At 34.0% G+C, this 16,163-nt stretch overlaps 1 protein-coding gene across 3 annotated transcripts in view; it reads left to right on the top strand.

Moving 5' to 3' along the window:
- TRDMT1 (tRNA aspartic acid methyltransferase 1) overlaps positions 1 to 10,058 on the top strand; it is a 56,478-nt gene extending 46,420 nt beyond the window's left edge. For all 3 annotated transcript variants that reach the window (XM_074266714.1, XM_074266715.1, XM_074266713.1), the window contains 6 exons: positions 1,613 to 1,682; positions 3,026 to 3,109; positions 4,130 to 4,479; positions 6,077 to 6,134; positions 7,367 to 7,496; positions 9,440 to 10,058. In XM_074266714.1, the coding sequence (XP_074122815.1) occupies positions 1,613 to 1,682; positions 3,026 to 3,109; positions 4,130 to 4,479; positions 6,077 to 6,134; positions 7,367 to 7,496; positions 9,440 to 9,540 (793 nt within the window). In that variant the 3' untranslated portion in view covers positions 9,541 to 10,058. The remainder of the gene's footprint in view (positions 1 to 1,612; positions 1,683 to 3,025; positions 3,110 to 4,129; positions 4,480 to 6,076; positions 6,135 to 7,366; positions 7,497 to 9,439) is intronic.
- Positions 10,059 to 16,163: the final 6,105 nt, after the last annotated feature.

Below are 16,163 nucleotides of genomic sequence, written 5' to 3'. Positions count from 1 at the left end.
ACATATCTAAGTATGTGCGAGATAGATACATATTTTTACTAGACCTTTGATTATATTAGTATGGAGAACTCCTGTGAAGTGTTTCCTAACCAGATTCATGGATCCTTATTTCATCATCAACTTTGATGGAGTCTATTTTATTAATTAATTAATTAATTAATTTATTATTTTTTTATTAATTTTATAATTATAACATTTTTGATAGTACATATGCATAGGTAATTTTTTTTATAACAATATCCCTTATACTCCCTTCTGTTCCAAATTTTCCCCTCCTTCCCTCCACTCCCTCCCCTATATGGCAGGCATTCCCATACATATTAAATGTGCAGAACCGAATTTCTTATTGCACAGGGAGAATTGGATTCGGAAGGTAAAAATAACCTGGGAAGAAAAACAAAAATGCAAACAGTTTATACTCATTTCCCAGTGTTCCTTCTCTGGGTGTAGCTGATTCTGTCCATCATTGATCAATTAGAATTGGATTAACTCTTCTCTATGGTGAAGATATCCAATTCCATCAGAATATATCCTCATATAGTATTGTTGTTGAAGTGTATAATGGTCGATGGAGGCTATTTTAAAAAATTCTATATAAAACCTTAGAATATAAATGGATGTTGTTTCGTACCTATTATAATCACCTATGCATTGTTATTGAATTAGTTTAGTGATTTAGCATAAACCAATTAAGATGTCAGGTTTTTTTGATCATTTGATTGATTACAAGCAGTGTTCAGTGGTTATCTAGACCATCTGAGCCCAGTGTACATAGCCAGCCCAAAGTGTTAAGCAGGTGTGTTGGCTGTATTCACTTTATTACAATGTTTTCCTTTGATCAATGCCAGGGATTGCTTCACAGCATCCATTGGCACACTGTGCAGAGAAATCCTGATTACCAACCTTAATTATTCATGTCCTCAAGAACTCATGTGTTTATATTGCTATAATTTTATTACAGCATTCTCAGAGTGCGCTTCTCTGATCCCACCTTCTAGCTTTGTGGTGACCTTGCTTCCATTGAAAGACTAAACCTGGACAGTTCAGTGAGCTTAGAAATGCTTTCATTTTGAGCTTAGTCACAGACTCCATGTCTGTCATCTGAGAATCCAGCCTAGCAAGGTTCACATGCCTGTAAACTTGGCACGAGGGTGATGAAGGGTCATACAGATAGGAACCATTAAGTGTCCAAGGCTAGATTTGAACTTGGGTTCTCCCAACTCCGGCTCTTGTGCTCTTCTCTACTACACCATCTAGCTATCCCTACAGGCTCTTAAAGATCATTTATTGAATCATAGAAGGATCCAAATCTGTGTTGGTGGAGATCATATCCACTGTGGTGAAATCAAGTTTCACTGAATTGTAAAAGAACTTTAAAGTTGAGAATAGCATTGGAAAAGAGTATAATAATGGACTACCTCTAAAGTCACAGAACAGCCTCAAATATGTAACTGAGTTTTATAGAGCTTCCATAGAAATGCAATTTTTAAAAAAAAATTAGCTTTAAAGAACTTTCATGGAAATGTAATTTAAATAAAGTTATTTTAATATGAGTTCTAAAAGTGTGTTTCTAATTGCATAATGAAATTACTTTTAAAAACATTTTTTCCAGAGACCTTTTTGTTCAAACACTAGAAAACTGTGGCTTTAAATACCAAGAATTTCTATTATCTCCAACGTCTGTAAGTAATAAATTATAGAGACCTATGTATTTGATAGCTTGAAGGCTTTTGTTTCAAGAATTTGATTCAGTCAATAGAATTTCTATTTCATAGATGAGTTTTGTAGGTACCTTTTGACCCTTTTAGTGGAACACACATATAGTCTTGCCCATTTATATATTTTCACATTCTTCTATGTATTTTATGTATACATTTGTAAGCATTGCATATATACACGTTTTTATGAGAAAAAAGAGTTTTTTTGGTAGCTTATATTGCATTCATTCAATCACAACCAGGTAATTGTTTGTTTGTTTAATTGTTTAAATACCTAAAACATTTAAAGCACATGTAATATTTCTTTTTTACTCTATCTGGGATGTAGGAGTTATGGTTTTAAAATATGGTTTAATTGTATGATTCCAAAATTGAATTTTGAAATCTTTATCATCCAAAAATATGTGAAATTGATCATATCAAATTTAATGTTAGGTCATGACTTTTTAATCTAAAAAACCCAAAACTTCCTACTTTAGGATTAAGACAAATTTTTGATAGACCACTGATTTCCCCTTCGCCAATATGCCATTAGTGTCTATTTTATCTTTTGCCTTGGTTCTTTATTTTTTTTTCCTACCTATGTTTTTCACATTATGGAAATTAAAAAGAGATACATTTAAAAAGAACTAATTCCTAGAGCTAGATATAAAATTTGAAAAAGAGTGATATTAAATTTCAAAAAGTATTTTAAAATGTCTTCATATTTGGCTACCTTTAAATTTCTACAACACAGTCACCTTTTTTTTGTTTTGTTTTGTTTTTTAATAAGATGGGTTAATAAATGAAAATCCAAACATTGGCATAAGGAGTAGACAATTTATAGCTGAAAGGTACTATAGAGATAGTTTAGTACTAATATATTTGAATTTCATTTACTCAAACTGAAAAAAAATCAGTATTTGAATATGATTTTACTTAGAGAGGCAGCTTTAAAATTAAGTTGCAGAAAAGAAGTCCAGTGATATTAGTAAAGGGAAATGTCTGTTTCTTTATTTGCTAGTTCTCTATGTTAATGAAGCCATTGGTTCGATCCCTGCCCTGATTCTTACTTACATATTTTCCTGATATTTAACTATTGGGAGCAATCCTCATCTCCATCAATTGAATATAAAAGCAAGAATTTAGAAGGTCTGAAAAATTATGTTTGCAAACCAATAGCTACTTCTACTGCTACAAAAAAGGAAAACGTATGCTTAGAAGACTGTTTAAAAAAAACCACTACTAATTATAGTTATTGTGATGCAGTTTTTTAATTGAAATTGAAGTTTGATTTTATGTGACTAATTCATGATGTTTGTTTGTAGCTTGGCATCCCAAATTCTAGACTACGTTACTTTCTTATTGCAAAACTTCAGTCAGAACCATTACCTTTTCAAGTTCCTGGTCAGGTAATAGCACGTTTTGTTTTTTCCTGTTCATTCATTTTTAAAGTATCTTATATTTAATCAAATTAGTCATATGGACACCTCTGATCTTCTTCCTCTTTTTCATGGTTATATTCTCTGTTATTTTCTGTGATGTCTTAGCTGGCTAAACCAGATGATTAAACTCAGATGACTGGTAACAACGAGTATGATACTAATTAGGACCTACAACTTACCATCCAATAGCATAGTTTTTATCATAGTGGTTTCCAGGTGAGAGATGAGATGACCAAATTAAGTCTGTGAAACTGCAAGCCTCTACCACCAAGGAGAATTCAAAGCACATGTCCAATAGAGTAATCTTATTTCCTATGTGAAAGACAGCTTTTTTATCCCATATGTCATGATAGTATATCATTTATCAAGTACAGAGTATAGGGTCAACTCTGTGAGTAAAACATAGAAAAATATCTTAGCCAAAGTATTTTTTCAATTCTTTGTTGAAAGTATTATGTCGTATTAGAAGAATACTTGTACTATTATTATTTTTTTAAATAAATGAACCTTTATAAAATGATCCAGATTTTGCAGAAATAATTGAGCTGCTTGGAAGTTGTTGTATGTCCTAAGGGAGCTACATGCAATAAATACCCACTGAGTGTAAAAAAGACTTTTCTTCTTTCCATTACTGTTTTTCCTTTGTGAATGGAAGTGATCCAATTCTTTTTTAATGAAACCTTCGGTCCAAAACCCATTTTCAATAAGTTGCTATTCTGCCAAGTAACTCCTGCTAAACTTTGCTAAACAGCTTCTATTTACTGAGAGACAGAGCACAATATCTTCCTATCCTATGTTACCTGATTACATATTAAAATGGATGATAAATTGTTTCTTGAGCCCTATAATGCCACTTTTTCAAAATTTAATTTTTTTAAGGCAAACCTTTTAAGTGACCAGAGTAATTACTTTATTAATTCATTGGACAGTAATAGTGAATTTCTCTTTTCTTTTTAAAAATGTTTGCATCTTTTTACTTCCTATTAGATATTGGTTGAATTTCCCACAGTTGAATCTGCAAATGCACAAAGGCACACACTTACAGTAGATGAAAGGAAAAATAGTCTAGAGAACAAAATGGAACCAAACCCTCCCTCTGATGGCAACCCCCCCTGTTGTGGGAAAGAGACATTCCTTTTCAAACTGGAAACTGCAGAAGAACTAAAGAGAAAACTTCATCAAGACAGTGATCTCTCTGTTCAGATGTTAAAAGATTTCCTTGAGGATGACGATGATATGAGTCAGTACTTTTTGCCACCAAAGGCCTTGTTACGCTATGCTCTTCTGTTAGACATTGTTCGGCCCACTTGCAGGCGATCGACGTGCTTTACAAAAGGGTAAGCTTTAGAAAGACTCTATTGATGGACAAAAATATCTCTATCTTTATTCACCAGAGCCCCTTCAATTACCCTTCAAAAAGTGTCATATTTTGGAAATGTTTCTGTTAGAATTAATTTTCTCTAATTGCTTGCTTTTTGGCCCAGTAGAACATGAGTGAAAATTTCTTTTGGCAGAACATTATGTGCACAACCCACAAAAATGCTTATAAAGGACAATGCCATTTGTTCGGTGACCTTCAGAGGATCTTAATTACTTATGGCAAAAACAAGATTTCTATAGATGGTTGAATAACTAAATTCCTTAACTCCCTTCTTATCATTGTGCCTTGAAGTTACAAGGAATTCCATGCACCATTAAAATGAAAACTTCCCAATCATATTATTTTTTAATAAATGTATTAGGGAGATAGAATTAAAAGGACTTGTTCTGTAGTTGAATGTGGGACTGAAGACAAGGAAAGAGTCAAAGAGATGTCTGAGAATGGTGACATTAAGTGTTAGAGCCAATAGACTTGATGGGTTGAGGTCACAGATTCATTCCATGCCATCACTTCTGTGGCAGGGACACAGTTTGGCAGTCTGCTTTATGACCTAAATACTGTATAATGAGCTGAAAGCAGGCATGTGCTCAAAATAGCTCACACAGGTTTACAATAGCTGATTGTTAAATTTTCATTGTATTTACACCTCAAAATTTTTGCAAATTTAGGCTTGATTTATTGTCCTTTTATTTAGACCTAAGAAAGAGATGGGGAAAATGTTACTAATGGAAATTAAACTTAAAAATATGTTTTATATATATATATATACCCTACCCTACCCCTAGAGAACTGGTTATTAAATATTAACCACCACATTCCTGGCTAAACTCTCCTACCTCTGTTGTTTCTCCCTGGTAAAAATGTATACTTCTTGAGAGCAGGTTATCTTTTTCTGTCTGTAGAGTACTTAGCCTAGTGCTTTGCACATAGTAGGTGCTTAATTAATGCTTTTTCATTTATTTGTCTTGAAGATGACAACTTTTATTTGTTATGAAGATGAAAGTAATTTTATTTTAACAAGTCATTTTTTGTTTCAGCAATACTTATACTGACTGTCATTATTTAGGCAGCTCTTAATGAATGTTATGGAATATGATGAGATATGTGAATAAAATGTGGGTATTAAAACAGCTCTGAAAGGATCAAAGTGTTGAGAAAGTTTAGACAGAAGGGTCCATACAGTCTTCCCTTGTGCTTTGATTTGGGAGGGGGGGAGCAGAGGTAGGGAGGTGTGCATCTGGATGATGTAGAAGGAAGAGAGAACTGTGGGTCTGAAATCAAGAAGACCTGAGTTCAAAGGCACACTGAAGTAGCTATTTGACCCCAGGCAAGTCATTTAATCGCTTTTTGCCTGTCTTCATCATTTATAAAATGGGAACACGTTGTAGAAGGAAATGGCAGACCAAGAATTAGAATACAATTGAATGCACAACAGCATTATTTTTGTACTGTTAAGATTATTTTATGTATTCATAAGTAATAATTTATCACTCATCAGTTCTGAATTGAGTTGTTTGCATTCACACATATCTGAAATAATTTTCTTTTTTTAGATATGGAACCTATATAGAAGGGACTGGATCTGTCTTGCAAACTGCTGAGGATATACAGGTAATCTACAGTAACATTTTCAAATCTTTAAACACACTAAATCATAAAGTTTTAAAAATTGTCTTCCCTACTTTTAGAGATATTTATTGGCATTAATTTTTCATGTCTCTATATAATCTTGAGAGACACTGTGGCAGAGAAGTGAAAGGACTTATTTTGGAGTCAGGAAGAATCTAATCCCCGTCTCTGACACATACCGATCCTCCTATCCCCTTCATCCTCTGACAACTTCCTAAAACTGTCAGGTACTTAGGAATTTCCAATGTTGGTCAGGAGAGATTGATCCCTATGTCAAGAAAATCATCTTCTGGATGGGAAAAAATACTATCTTACATATCCAAAAATATTAAGTACTAGAATCTTTTAAATTTAGTGCTGTTCAGTTTAAGAATGTGACCAGTTATTTTTATGATTTCTTCCAAATCTTTTTATCCCCCCAACTCCAAATTGTCTCCATTTGTGAATTTCTGCCAATATCTCACACTTCTACTGATATTACACTGGAGCTTCATGTACACTTTGGGTTTATGTTATAAGGACTGCTTTCAAGGGAAGTACAGCTTTTAACAAGATTCCTTTGGGACTTCAGCCCTAAATTTTAATGAATAGAATTGAAATTGTACCTACCTTATACTAAATTGTACTCTAAATAGTATAATAATAGCAAGGTTCAGTGCATTCTTCTCTCCCTTGTTAAAACCTTACTATTAACATAAATTTATTGTCCCTAAAAATGTCTTGAGTTAAGTGTTTCTGGATCTGATGAGTGAAGTTTATTTAATTTAAAGTTTTATTTAAGTTGTTTTTCTTAAAGAGGTTGGTGTTAGTGAGATGGGTCATAGACAGCACAAGTGGCCATTTTTGCCCCCTGGTTTTGAGAGGCTGATGGGGGCTGCTGAGGCTTTCCCATGGCAGGGTCCCGGACTCTTTTCCGATGCTCTTTTATCTTGTGGTTGGCAGAGTTTGCAGTGCTGTGGTGGAGCGTTTGACATAGCTGATAATTACAGTAGAAAAATGTCCTGGCTTCTTCAGCACTGTGATTTACTTCGCTCTTGGTTTCTGATGGCAATAATGTGTTTTTGACTCAGGGGTACTAAGCATTTTGCTCAAAGTGGGAGACTTTGTAACTTTCTTGATAATAGAAGACATGTCTGTATTTTTCGATAGTATCACAGGGCAACACTTCCTAAAAGCAATTAAACATAACTTTATTATATCTGATGTGCTTACAGATTGAAAATGTATACACATCTCTTGAAACATTGTCAGAAGAAGAGAAGCTTATGAAGTTATCGATGCTTAAACTGCGATATTTTACTCCTAGAGAAATAGCAAATCTTCATGGATTTCCCCCAGAGTTTGGTAAGTAAAATGCAGGTAATCTTTGATTTAAATATGCCAAGTTATCCATCTGTAATACATGAATTGCTTCCAAACTGGGGGGCATTAGGTAGTGGAGAGAATAGACATTTGCATTCATGACTTCTATAGATAAAACCTCTCTTTTCAACCTTATTTTGTATTTTAATTGGGGAGATAAAATTGCTTGCATAAAAGAAATAGGGCTTTTTGATAGCTATAAGATTTAGAAGTATATACTTTAGTTATTTAAATTGCATTTTAAAAGGGTATTTCATACACATACATATATATGTATATATACATATACATATACATATACATACATACATATACATACATATATATATTTTTTTTTCTTTTCTTTTCTTTTTTTTTTTTCACCAAAGACCTGCTTCAGGGTTTCCTTCTGATGCAAAGATGACCATGGGTTCTCAAAGGTGGAGTTTTTCTCAAATTAGAAAAGTTTAAGAATAATAAGCTTAGTAATAGACTATGTGGCTCTTGTTTGGTAACCAGTGTAGCTTAATTCAGGAGAAATTCATCATCCTATTGGCTTCATTATGATGAATTTATGGGCATAGAAACTCTCAATTGTAGAGGGGCTGTGATCTGCACTAGTGGAAGGAGTAACCCTGCCCATAATGCTTGATAAGATGAGCTGTGAAGTAACTGATGAACAAACACTATTATTATTTTTATACTCACAGATCACGCCGTTGATCAGAATTTGATATGTGTTTTGAAATATTGTTCCAGTTGGGGTGATGGATTTGCACAAATACTAACATACTGTCTGTCTTGGTTCTCTTTGTGACCAAGGAAATTTTCTGAAATATTTGCTCCACATTTGGGGGTTTTGGAATTTTGAGTGGAACTAGCTATACTTTTTTATTATTATTTTTAATATTTTAGTTCTTATTTATGTCCAGTGTTATGTATCTTATGATTCAAGTTTTACTGTAATAAAAGGTTATCTCTTGGGATGATTAAAATGAGTCATGTTTATAAAACGGTGGTTTTATAATTGAGATTAGATAAGTTCTTTATTTTTGAAAAACAGGTTGAATGATTATGCTGCAATTAAAGTAATTACAAAGTATAATATTTTATCACACTGATCTTTCTTTAAGTCATTTTATTAGTATTAGAAATGTTGACATAGCAACATATACATGACCAGAATTGACTCTTGATACTTTTAAATGAATACCATATTGTTCTTGATATTTGTTAACTTCATTGAACATTAATTCATATACTTAGTTAGCTATTCATTGAGTGGCTGCTATAATAATGTATGTCCAAAAGGTAACCCCAATATTACATTAAACTATGGAGTAGGCATCTGTCTATGGGCCCTTCTGAAAGAGGACAGTCACAGGAAAGAGTTAAGATTGAAATTGTGTTCAGCAGTGAAAACAAAACCTTGAGTGTATGCAAGGAAGATTTAGGGAGAATTGTTTTAAAGAAAAAAGTTGCAAAATATGGATAAGGTAAAGAGGTAGCACCTTGTGGGAGCAGAGCAATGGACACTCCAATTCATTGTTCCTCTTTCATCATCTCCATGATTGGCCAACAGTCAGTGACTCTGAACAGTCCTCTCTCACTTAAATCCAATTCATTTGCAAGTCATGGCTTCAGCTTCCTGATGTCCTGGGTCCCTTTGAGAAAGGACAAACAGTAACCCTTTTCATTCTCTAGGTATGACACAAATTGCATGGTCAGAGATCTCATTTGTTAAGTTTCATTAAATCATTTGTGTAATTTTGCTCCCCCCCCAACATTTTATAAAGAATAGATCCTTTTGTGTCTGAAATTCAGTCTTACAAATATTTGTACCCTGATCTCTCTCTTCCTGTTTCTTTCTTCCCCTTCTTTTTTGCCCCCCCCCTTCCATTTCCCCTCTTTGTCTCTGGGTTTGCTCTCTATCTTTCTCTTTTTAGGATTTCCTGAGAAGCTAACGATGAAACAGTGCTACCGTCTACTTGGAAACAGTCTTAATGTACATGTAGTGTCCAAACTCATCAAAACATTGCTTGGGTAATTGTGATGTACTTTAGGATGATGGTAATGATGTTCCTTCTTTTCAGAAGATAACGATGACATTTTTAATTTTAAAATTATTTTGAACAGATTTAACCATGTGGTTAAATTTCTTTTGAAAAGAATTTGAAACTAAGTTATTTAATATTCATTGTAAAAATGAAGTTATCAATTTAATTTAGAAAACATTTATTTAAGCACGCTTGGCTAGATATTGAATTTCACTTTAAACTTCTTGTAACTAACTATCCTATTTTATAAAATAAAGATCATTATTATTCATACTGAATGTAAAGAATATATATAATAAATTAGGATATGTAAATGGTAAATATATTCCAAAAATGTTTCCCTTAAGTAAATGAAATAAAATACAGATATCATACATTTAGGGGCATTTATGTATTCTGAATAAAAAGACTTTTATTCATCAGATTATGTGAGACCTTTTTAAAATGTTCTTGACAATGTAGTTGATAAATTGCCTATTTTTGTATATTAAATAAAGATGAATTATTTTAATGTGTATTGTAATTTTGTTTCCTAAAGTATTAACTTTATTTTAAAAAAAAACATACCAAATGTTTCCTTTACAACTTACTTTCTTTTCAGCTGCAAGTTTTCTGATTTCTCTCCCCACCCCTCTGCTGAAATTATTCTTTCAAATTTTACCCACAAAGAATCATCATACAACAGAACAAGCACTGAATTTGGAGTCAAAAAACCTGGGTTCCTCCCCTGCTTCTGCTCTCAATACCAGACTATCCCATTCTCTTTGTCTCCAAGCATCTTGACGTTGTCTGGCATTCTTCCTTCCTTTTGTTCAGTCCCTGACAGAAGCAGCTTCTTTGGCAAGATCAATCCATGTACATGTTCTTTTTCTTCCATCCTCAGTAATTGTGTTGGACTAGATCTCCAAGATTCTTGTTAGTAGTAGTAAAACCTATGATCTGGTCATGACATCAATGAACTTTTTTTTTTTAAGTCTTTACCTATTTTAACATATGTCTGCTTTTCTCATTATCGACTGCCTTCTCCAATTAGCTAGTCTCTCTTCCCTTAGTTTTAAGATATTACATATTCTTGATTCTCATTTCTTTAGCTATTCCTCTTTATCCTTTGCTATCTAATCATCCTTTTCCCATCTCCTGTTCCTCAAATTGAGTATTTCCCAATATTCTGTCTTTGCCTATCTTCTATACATTCTCTTCTTTTGCCATCCTGTTTCCAGTGTCAATTATTACCATAATTCACATGACTTCCAGATCCATAGCCCTGATTTCCTAAGCCCCAAACTATTTACCAAATCTTCAGCTAAATGCTATCTCTAACTAGTCATCCCACTAACACCTCAGAGTCAACATATCTAAAGCCAAAGTTCTCATTCTTCCAAAACCTGTCCCTTCTTTTTATTTTGTGATTTCTATACTACCATTTGGTCTCCAATTGTAAAATTTTAGTTTTATCTGACTTTTTCTCACTTAACCTTTTTTATTCAAGACCTGTCAATTCCACATTGGCAATATCGTTTTTAAAGTGTATTTATTTATTTAAAACTTAAGTATCAAATAGAAAAGAAAGACAAAATAGAGAAAGAAAAAGTAATGTTTGTATCTATGTTCCCTCTCCAACCCATTCCTGATATGAGTAGGATTTCAAAATTACCAGCCCTCCTCCCCCATCTAATTCCTCTGGACCGATTCTTGCTCTTGCTTCTCATTCATATAGCATAATTACTATTTTTACTTTTTCCTACACAGTTTTTCTTTTTAGAGTTAGATCATACTTGGCTCTACCTCAGTCTTTCTTTTGGAATACCCAATTATTAATGAGATATATGGTTTACATTTCCACATATAAAACATAAACAAATTATTATCCCTGTTGAATCCTAGCTACCATATCTTTCACCTGTTCCTGTCTATTTCTAGTCTAATTCTCCTCTCTTCTGGGCTATTGCCATTTCCACCTAACTGGTCTTCTGATCTCCAAGCCATTTTTCATATTGCCTCCAAATTATATATAGGAAATTATATTCCTATAATACTGGTTTCTACTTGCCTAACAAAGTTCAAGGCCTTTTGCCCATCATTTAAGGCCTGCCCCAGTCTGGTGCCTCCTGGCCATTCCAGCCGACCTTGCATTCCTATTCACCTTACATTACTAGGCTTACTCAAGCATGCTTTTTGCTTGAACAAACTGTCCTGCTTTCTGCCCTCATTACACTTCCAGAGCTGTTCTCCTTTTGGTGCTTTCCCCTCCTCCCATACTTATTCTTGAAATATCTTGCTTCTCTCAGCTCCCACTATCTGAATTTCCACCCATTCTTTGATGTCCTACTCACTGCCACCTTCTGCAGCAAATCTTCATCATTTCCCTTACTATCTTCATGGGAAAAAAATCTGCCCAGCATGCATTCTATCCTCTTCTCACTTAGAATTTACTCACTTAGTGCCTACTATTGCCAGTCACTGTGTTCTCTCACATCTTCCCCCACCATTTCCTTCACTCCAGACTGGTGATAAAATGATCTTTTTTCTTGCTTAAGGGCAACCCCTCAACTTACACCCTTGATGCCATCCTCTCTTCTGCAATGGTTTCACTCACCCCTTTCCTAAAATAGATATTATTTGCAGCAAAGGTAAAGTTGATAAAAACCTTTCTTAGTTTATCATAACATAATTGTTCTTTGGTTATTTTTCTAATCTGAAATATACTAAAATTTCCATAATTATGGCTAATCCCTCTTAGATCAATGTTTAAAATATTTTGACTTATAGCTAAAATCCTCCTTTCATATGTATTAAAAACTTGATGCTTCTCTTGGGTTATTTGTTTTTGCCATCAAATGTTTTTTTTCAGTGTCCCCCCTTTCTCCCCATCTATGGCTCAATTTGTTCATTAGGAAAATGGCATGGTGTTCACAGACACTTAAAATCTAGAAATATATTCATAACTAGACAAATTCACTTGGCTAACTTTTTTTATAGAGAAAGATTGACATCAGGGGGCTGCAACATAGCCAGTAGGTCATTCACACCAAAATAATTTTGAATTGTCATTTGGCCCAACCATCCAGTTCAAGAAAGAGCTTTCCACTAAATTTTGTCCAGACAAATGAGCTTGAAAATTCTTGTGAAATAATCACTAGTGTAGGCTGCAATTTGGAAATGAATTTCTGAAATGAATGCCAAGTTAACATGATAATTGCTCAGTTTATGCTACCTACTTTTAATGCTGATTAAGGCTAGATATGGGAGAGGGAGATTGGAAAATGCAATGACTAAACTTGGCAGCTTTTTGTTTTTTTTTTCCTTTTTATAAAAGGTACACCAGATCAAAGTCCTCACTCATGGACCTTGAAAGGAGTCATTTATCACTAGGCTGACCTTAACTCAATCTCTGTCCTGTGGCACTTCTGTGTTGTGAAGGGTGGCCACAGAAAGCCACACCTACTCAAGTTTAATACATCTCAGTATTTGCTTTTATTAGTCTCTCTTGGGAGAAGTCTTGGGATTTCACCCTTTGGGATAATTGTCCAGAAAGAAATGAATAATGCCCTATTCTACCTGTGCTCTATGTACTATAGAGATAATCAGAAAACAAATGACAACAGAAAGTATCAAGGAGTGAATATTACTAAAGTTAATTCTGAATATTCTGATAGATGCTTTGGGATTACTCAAGGAAATGGTATCCATAACTTACTGGTAAACAAGCAAAAAAAACTGCAGAGAAATAAATCGCTTATGGTATCAAGAAATGATAACTGAAACAGACTATGAGAAGTTGTCATGTCGAATAACTTTCTCCTCTTCAGAACAAGACCTTAACCATATTCAACAATATGTAATAATAGCATAATTTAATATTTTGTTTTGCAAAACATATAATATCTCATTTGATTTTCACAACAACACTGAGATTTAGGTGTTAATAATTATTCCCATTTTCCAAAGGAGCAAATTGAGCCAGACAGAGGTTAAATGACATAGCTAGTGCTCGAGCAGAATTTGAAACAAGTTCTTTCTCCAAGTCCAACATTCTGTTCATAGTTCCACTTGCTATCTATGTGATGTCTAATGATAAATTAACAAATCTGGGAATCAAGGATCTTTGAAGTCAAACTTTACGCCAACCAATCAACAAGTATTTAAATTTTAAAAAATTCTCCAATTACATATAAACCAATTTTGAAAATTCTTTTTTTTTAAATTCCAAATTCTTTCTTTCCCTCCTTTCTCTTCCTCCATCCTCAACAAGCATTTATTAAGAACCCATTTTGTACCAGTTCTGTATTAGGAACTGTGATGTGAAGACAAAATAAAGCCTTTGCCCTCAGATCTTATGTTCTATCTGGGGAGAAGATGTGGACATATCTTAAATATTACAAGACAGATGCAAAATAAATAGAAAGGGATGGGGAAGGTAGACAGAGCTTCCAGGATAAAAAGTTCCTTGTAGAAGATGGCAAAAATCCAAACCAACCCAAACCTCAATGATTCATAGAACACAGACAACGAATCAGAAGTAAACAAAATGGGTCAGCACAGTTTCCTTCCATTTTTAGCCAAATGAACATAAATGATGTCCACTCCAAATTGAACTGAGAGAGATCATCTTTCCCTGACTCAGTGAGTAGTTCTCCAATTATCTCAGCACCAAATATCCTCCTATAATCACTCCCCTTATCAAATCAGGAAGAAATTGTGATCACAATTTTAAAACTCAATTACATTTTGACACATTTCTACTAAAGCGTTTCCTCAACTAGTATTTTATTTCTAGGGGATAAAATGCCAGTTCTGAATTTCAGGAAGACCCAGAGTTCAGATCCAGACTTTCTAGCTCTGTGACACTGAACAGGTTGGTTAACCTGTCTGCCTCAGTTTTCTTATCTGGAAAATGGAGATAATAATTCCAGGTTGTTGTGAGGATCAAATGAGATCATTGTAAGGTATGGTCCTTGGCGCTCAGGGCTATATAAATGTTATCTATTATTATTTTATATTTATTTTTATTATTATCTTTTGGCTCTGCTCCCAACTCTCTAGATTTTTCCACTTCTACCCCAGGAGCCTTTTCAACCTGACCCTAATTTATAACTTTTAGGGTGATTGGGGAATGGAGAGAATAGAAATGCTGGACTGAAGGGTCAGTCTTTGACCCCTCTCTTTTAGGTCACTGTCTTAGGGAGAATTGTTAGCAGCATGATTGCTGCTGGAGAAATGGCCAGGAGTGAAGTAGATGCCTTTACCAGCTTCCGAATCCTACATTATCTTAGCCCCAGATTAACCTGGTAGCCATGTTTTCCATGCTACAGACCACTCTTCTCACCCTGAGCCATAGGGTGACCTCCCACTTCACCTCCCACTTTTCCAAGCCTCTCAGCTACATAATTTAGATTTTCAGGTTTATTTGAAGTTAACTATTGTTTGTGTTTAATGTTTATTATTACTAAAGGTCCCTTATCTAAACTCCTGGAAAGCATCCCCATATCTCTAATATATTCATTCTCATTTCTCACTCCTGGGCCCTTATCATCTCACACTTAGATAACAGCTGGCATTTATATTGAGCTTTAGGGCTGGCAAAGCCCTTCACCTAAATTATCTGCTTCAGTCCTCACAACAACCCAGAGTATAATAAATCTATCCTAGCTAACTTCCCCAGATGTAGACTATTTTATTAGTTTTTTTCTAAGTCTTCTTTTCTTTCCAATTCTTTGCTCAAGAAGGATTCCTCCTATTGTGTGTACCCTCAACACTTCAGCCTGTTAGTCAAAATTCTCACCCAACTAATGATTTTTTCTTCCTCTTAGCAAGGTTCCTCTAACCTCCAGATTAAGATCTGCACTGGAATTCTATCCCTGTGGTTTCATTCATGTTCTTCATAGCCTGCTGTTACCCCTTTGCCCTCTCATGCCCAATCCACATTTCTCCTGTGATCAGCTTGACACTGACCCCTGCACTCCAGAGTGTTTCTTGATTAACCTCATTACATGATTATCTTGTTTCTTTGCTTTGAGTTGCTCTGGAGATACATATATGCACATATATGTATATAGCAGTGTCTGTATATGTATGTATATATGTATTTATATATACACATATAAACTCTTCCCTTAAATATACTGTCAAACTGTTATATTTTACCTTGCCAGAATTATATTCTGGTTTCATGTGTGTATATATATATATATATATATATATATATATATACACACACATATATACATACATACATACATATATATGTATGTGTGTATATATATATGTATATATACATATATATGTATGCATAAAATATTTGTTTACATGTATGAGTATATATCTCTATATACATGTATATATACACATATAGATAGATTTATAGATATAAATACATGTGCACATATATATTATATACATCATATACATATATGGGTAGTTAGGGGATAGATAGCTACCTTATCTCTCCAATACCATTGTAAATTCTTTGTTCTTTGGTAACTTCAGTGTATAATAAACCACTATAGAGACTGAAAAAAATGTAATAGAAATTGGGAGAAAATAAGGAATGGGCTGTGCAGCACAGTCTCATAGTCAGGAAGACCTAGTGTGTTCAGGTGCTACCTCTGCCACA

Source organism: Sminthopsis crassicaudata, chromosome 5 (genome assembly GCF_048593235.1).
Source record: "Sminthopsis crassicaudata isolate SCR6 chromosome 5, ASM4859323v1, whole genome shotgun sequence".
Classification (NCBI taxonomy): domain Eukaryota; kingdom Metazoa; phylum Chordata; class Mammalia; order Dasyuromorphia; family Dasyuridae; genus Sminthopsis; species Sminthopsis crassicaudata.
The sequence above is the reverse complement of the archived record's forward strand: the minus strand, read 5'-3'. Positions and strand labels throughout refer to the sequence as shown.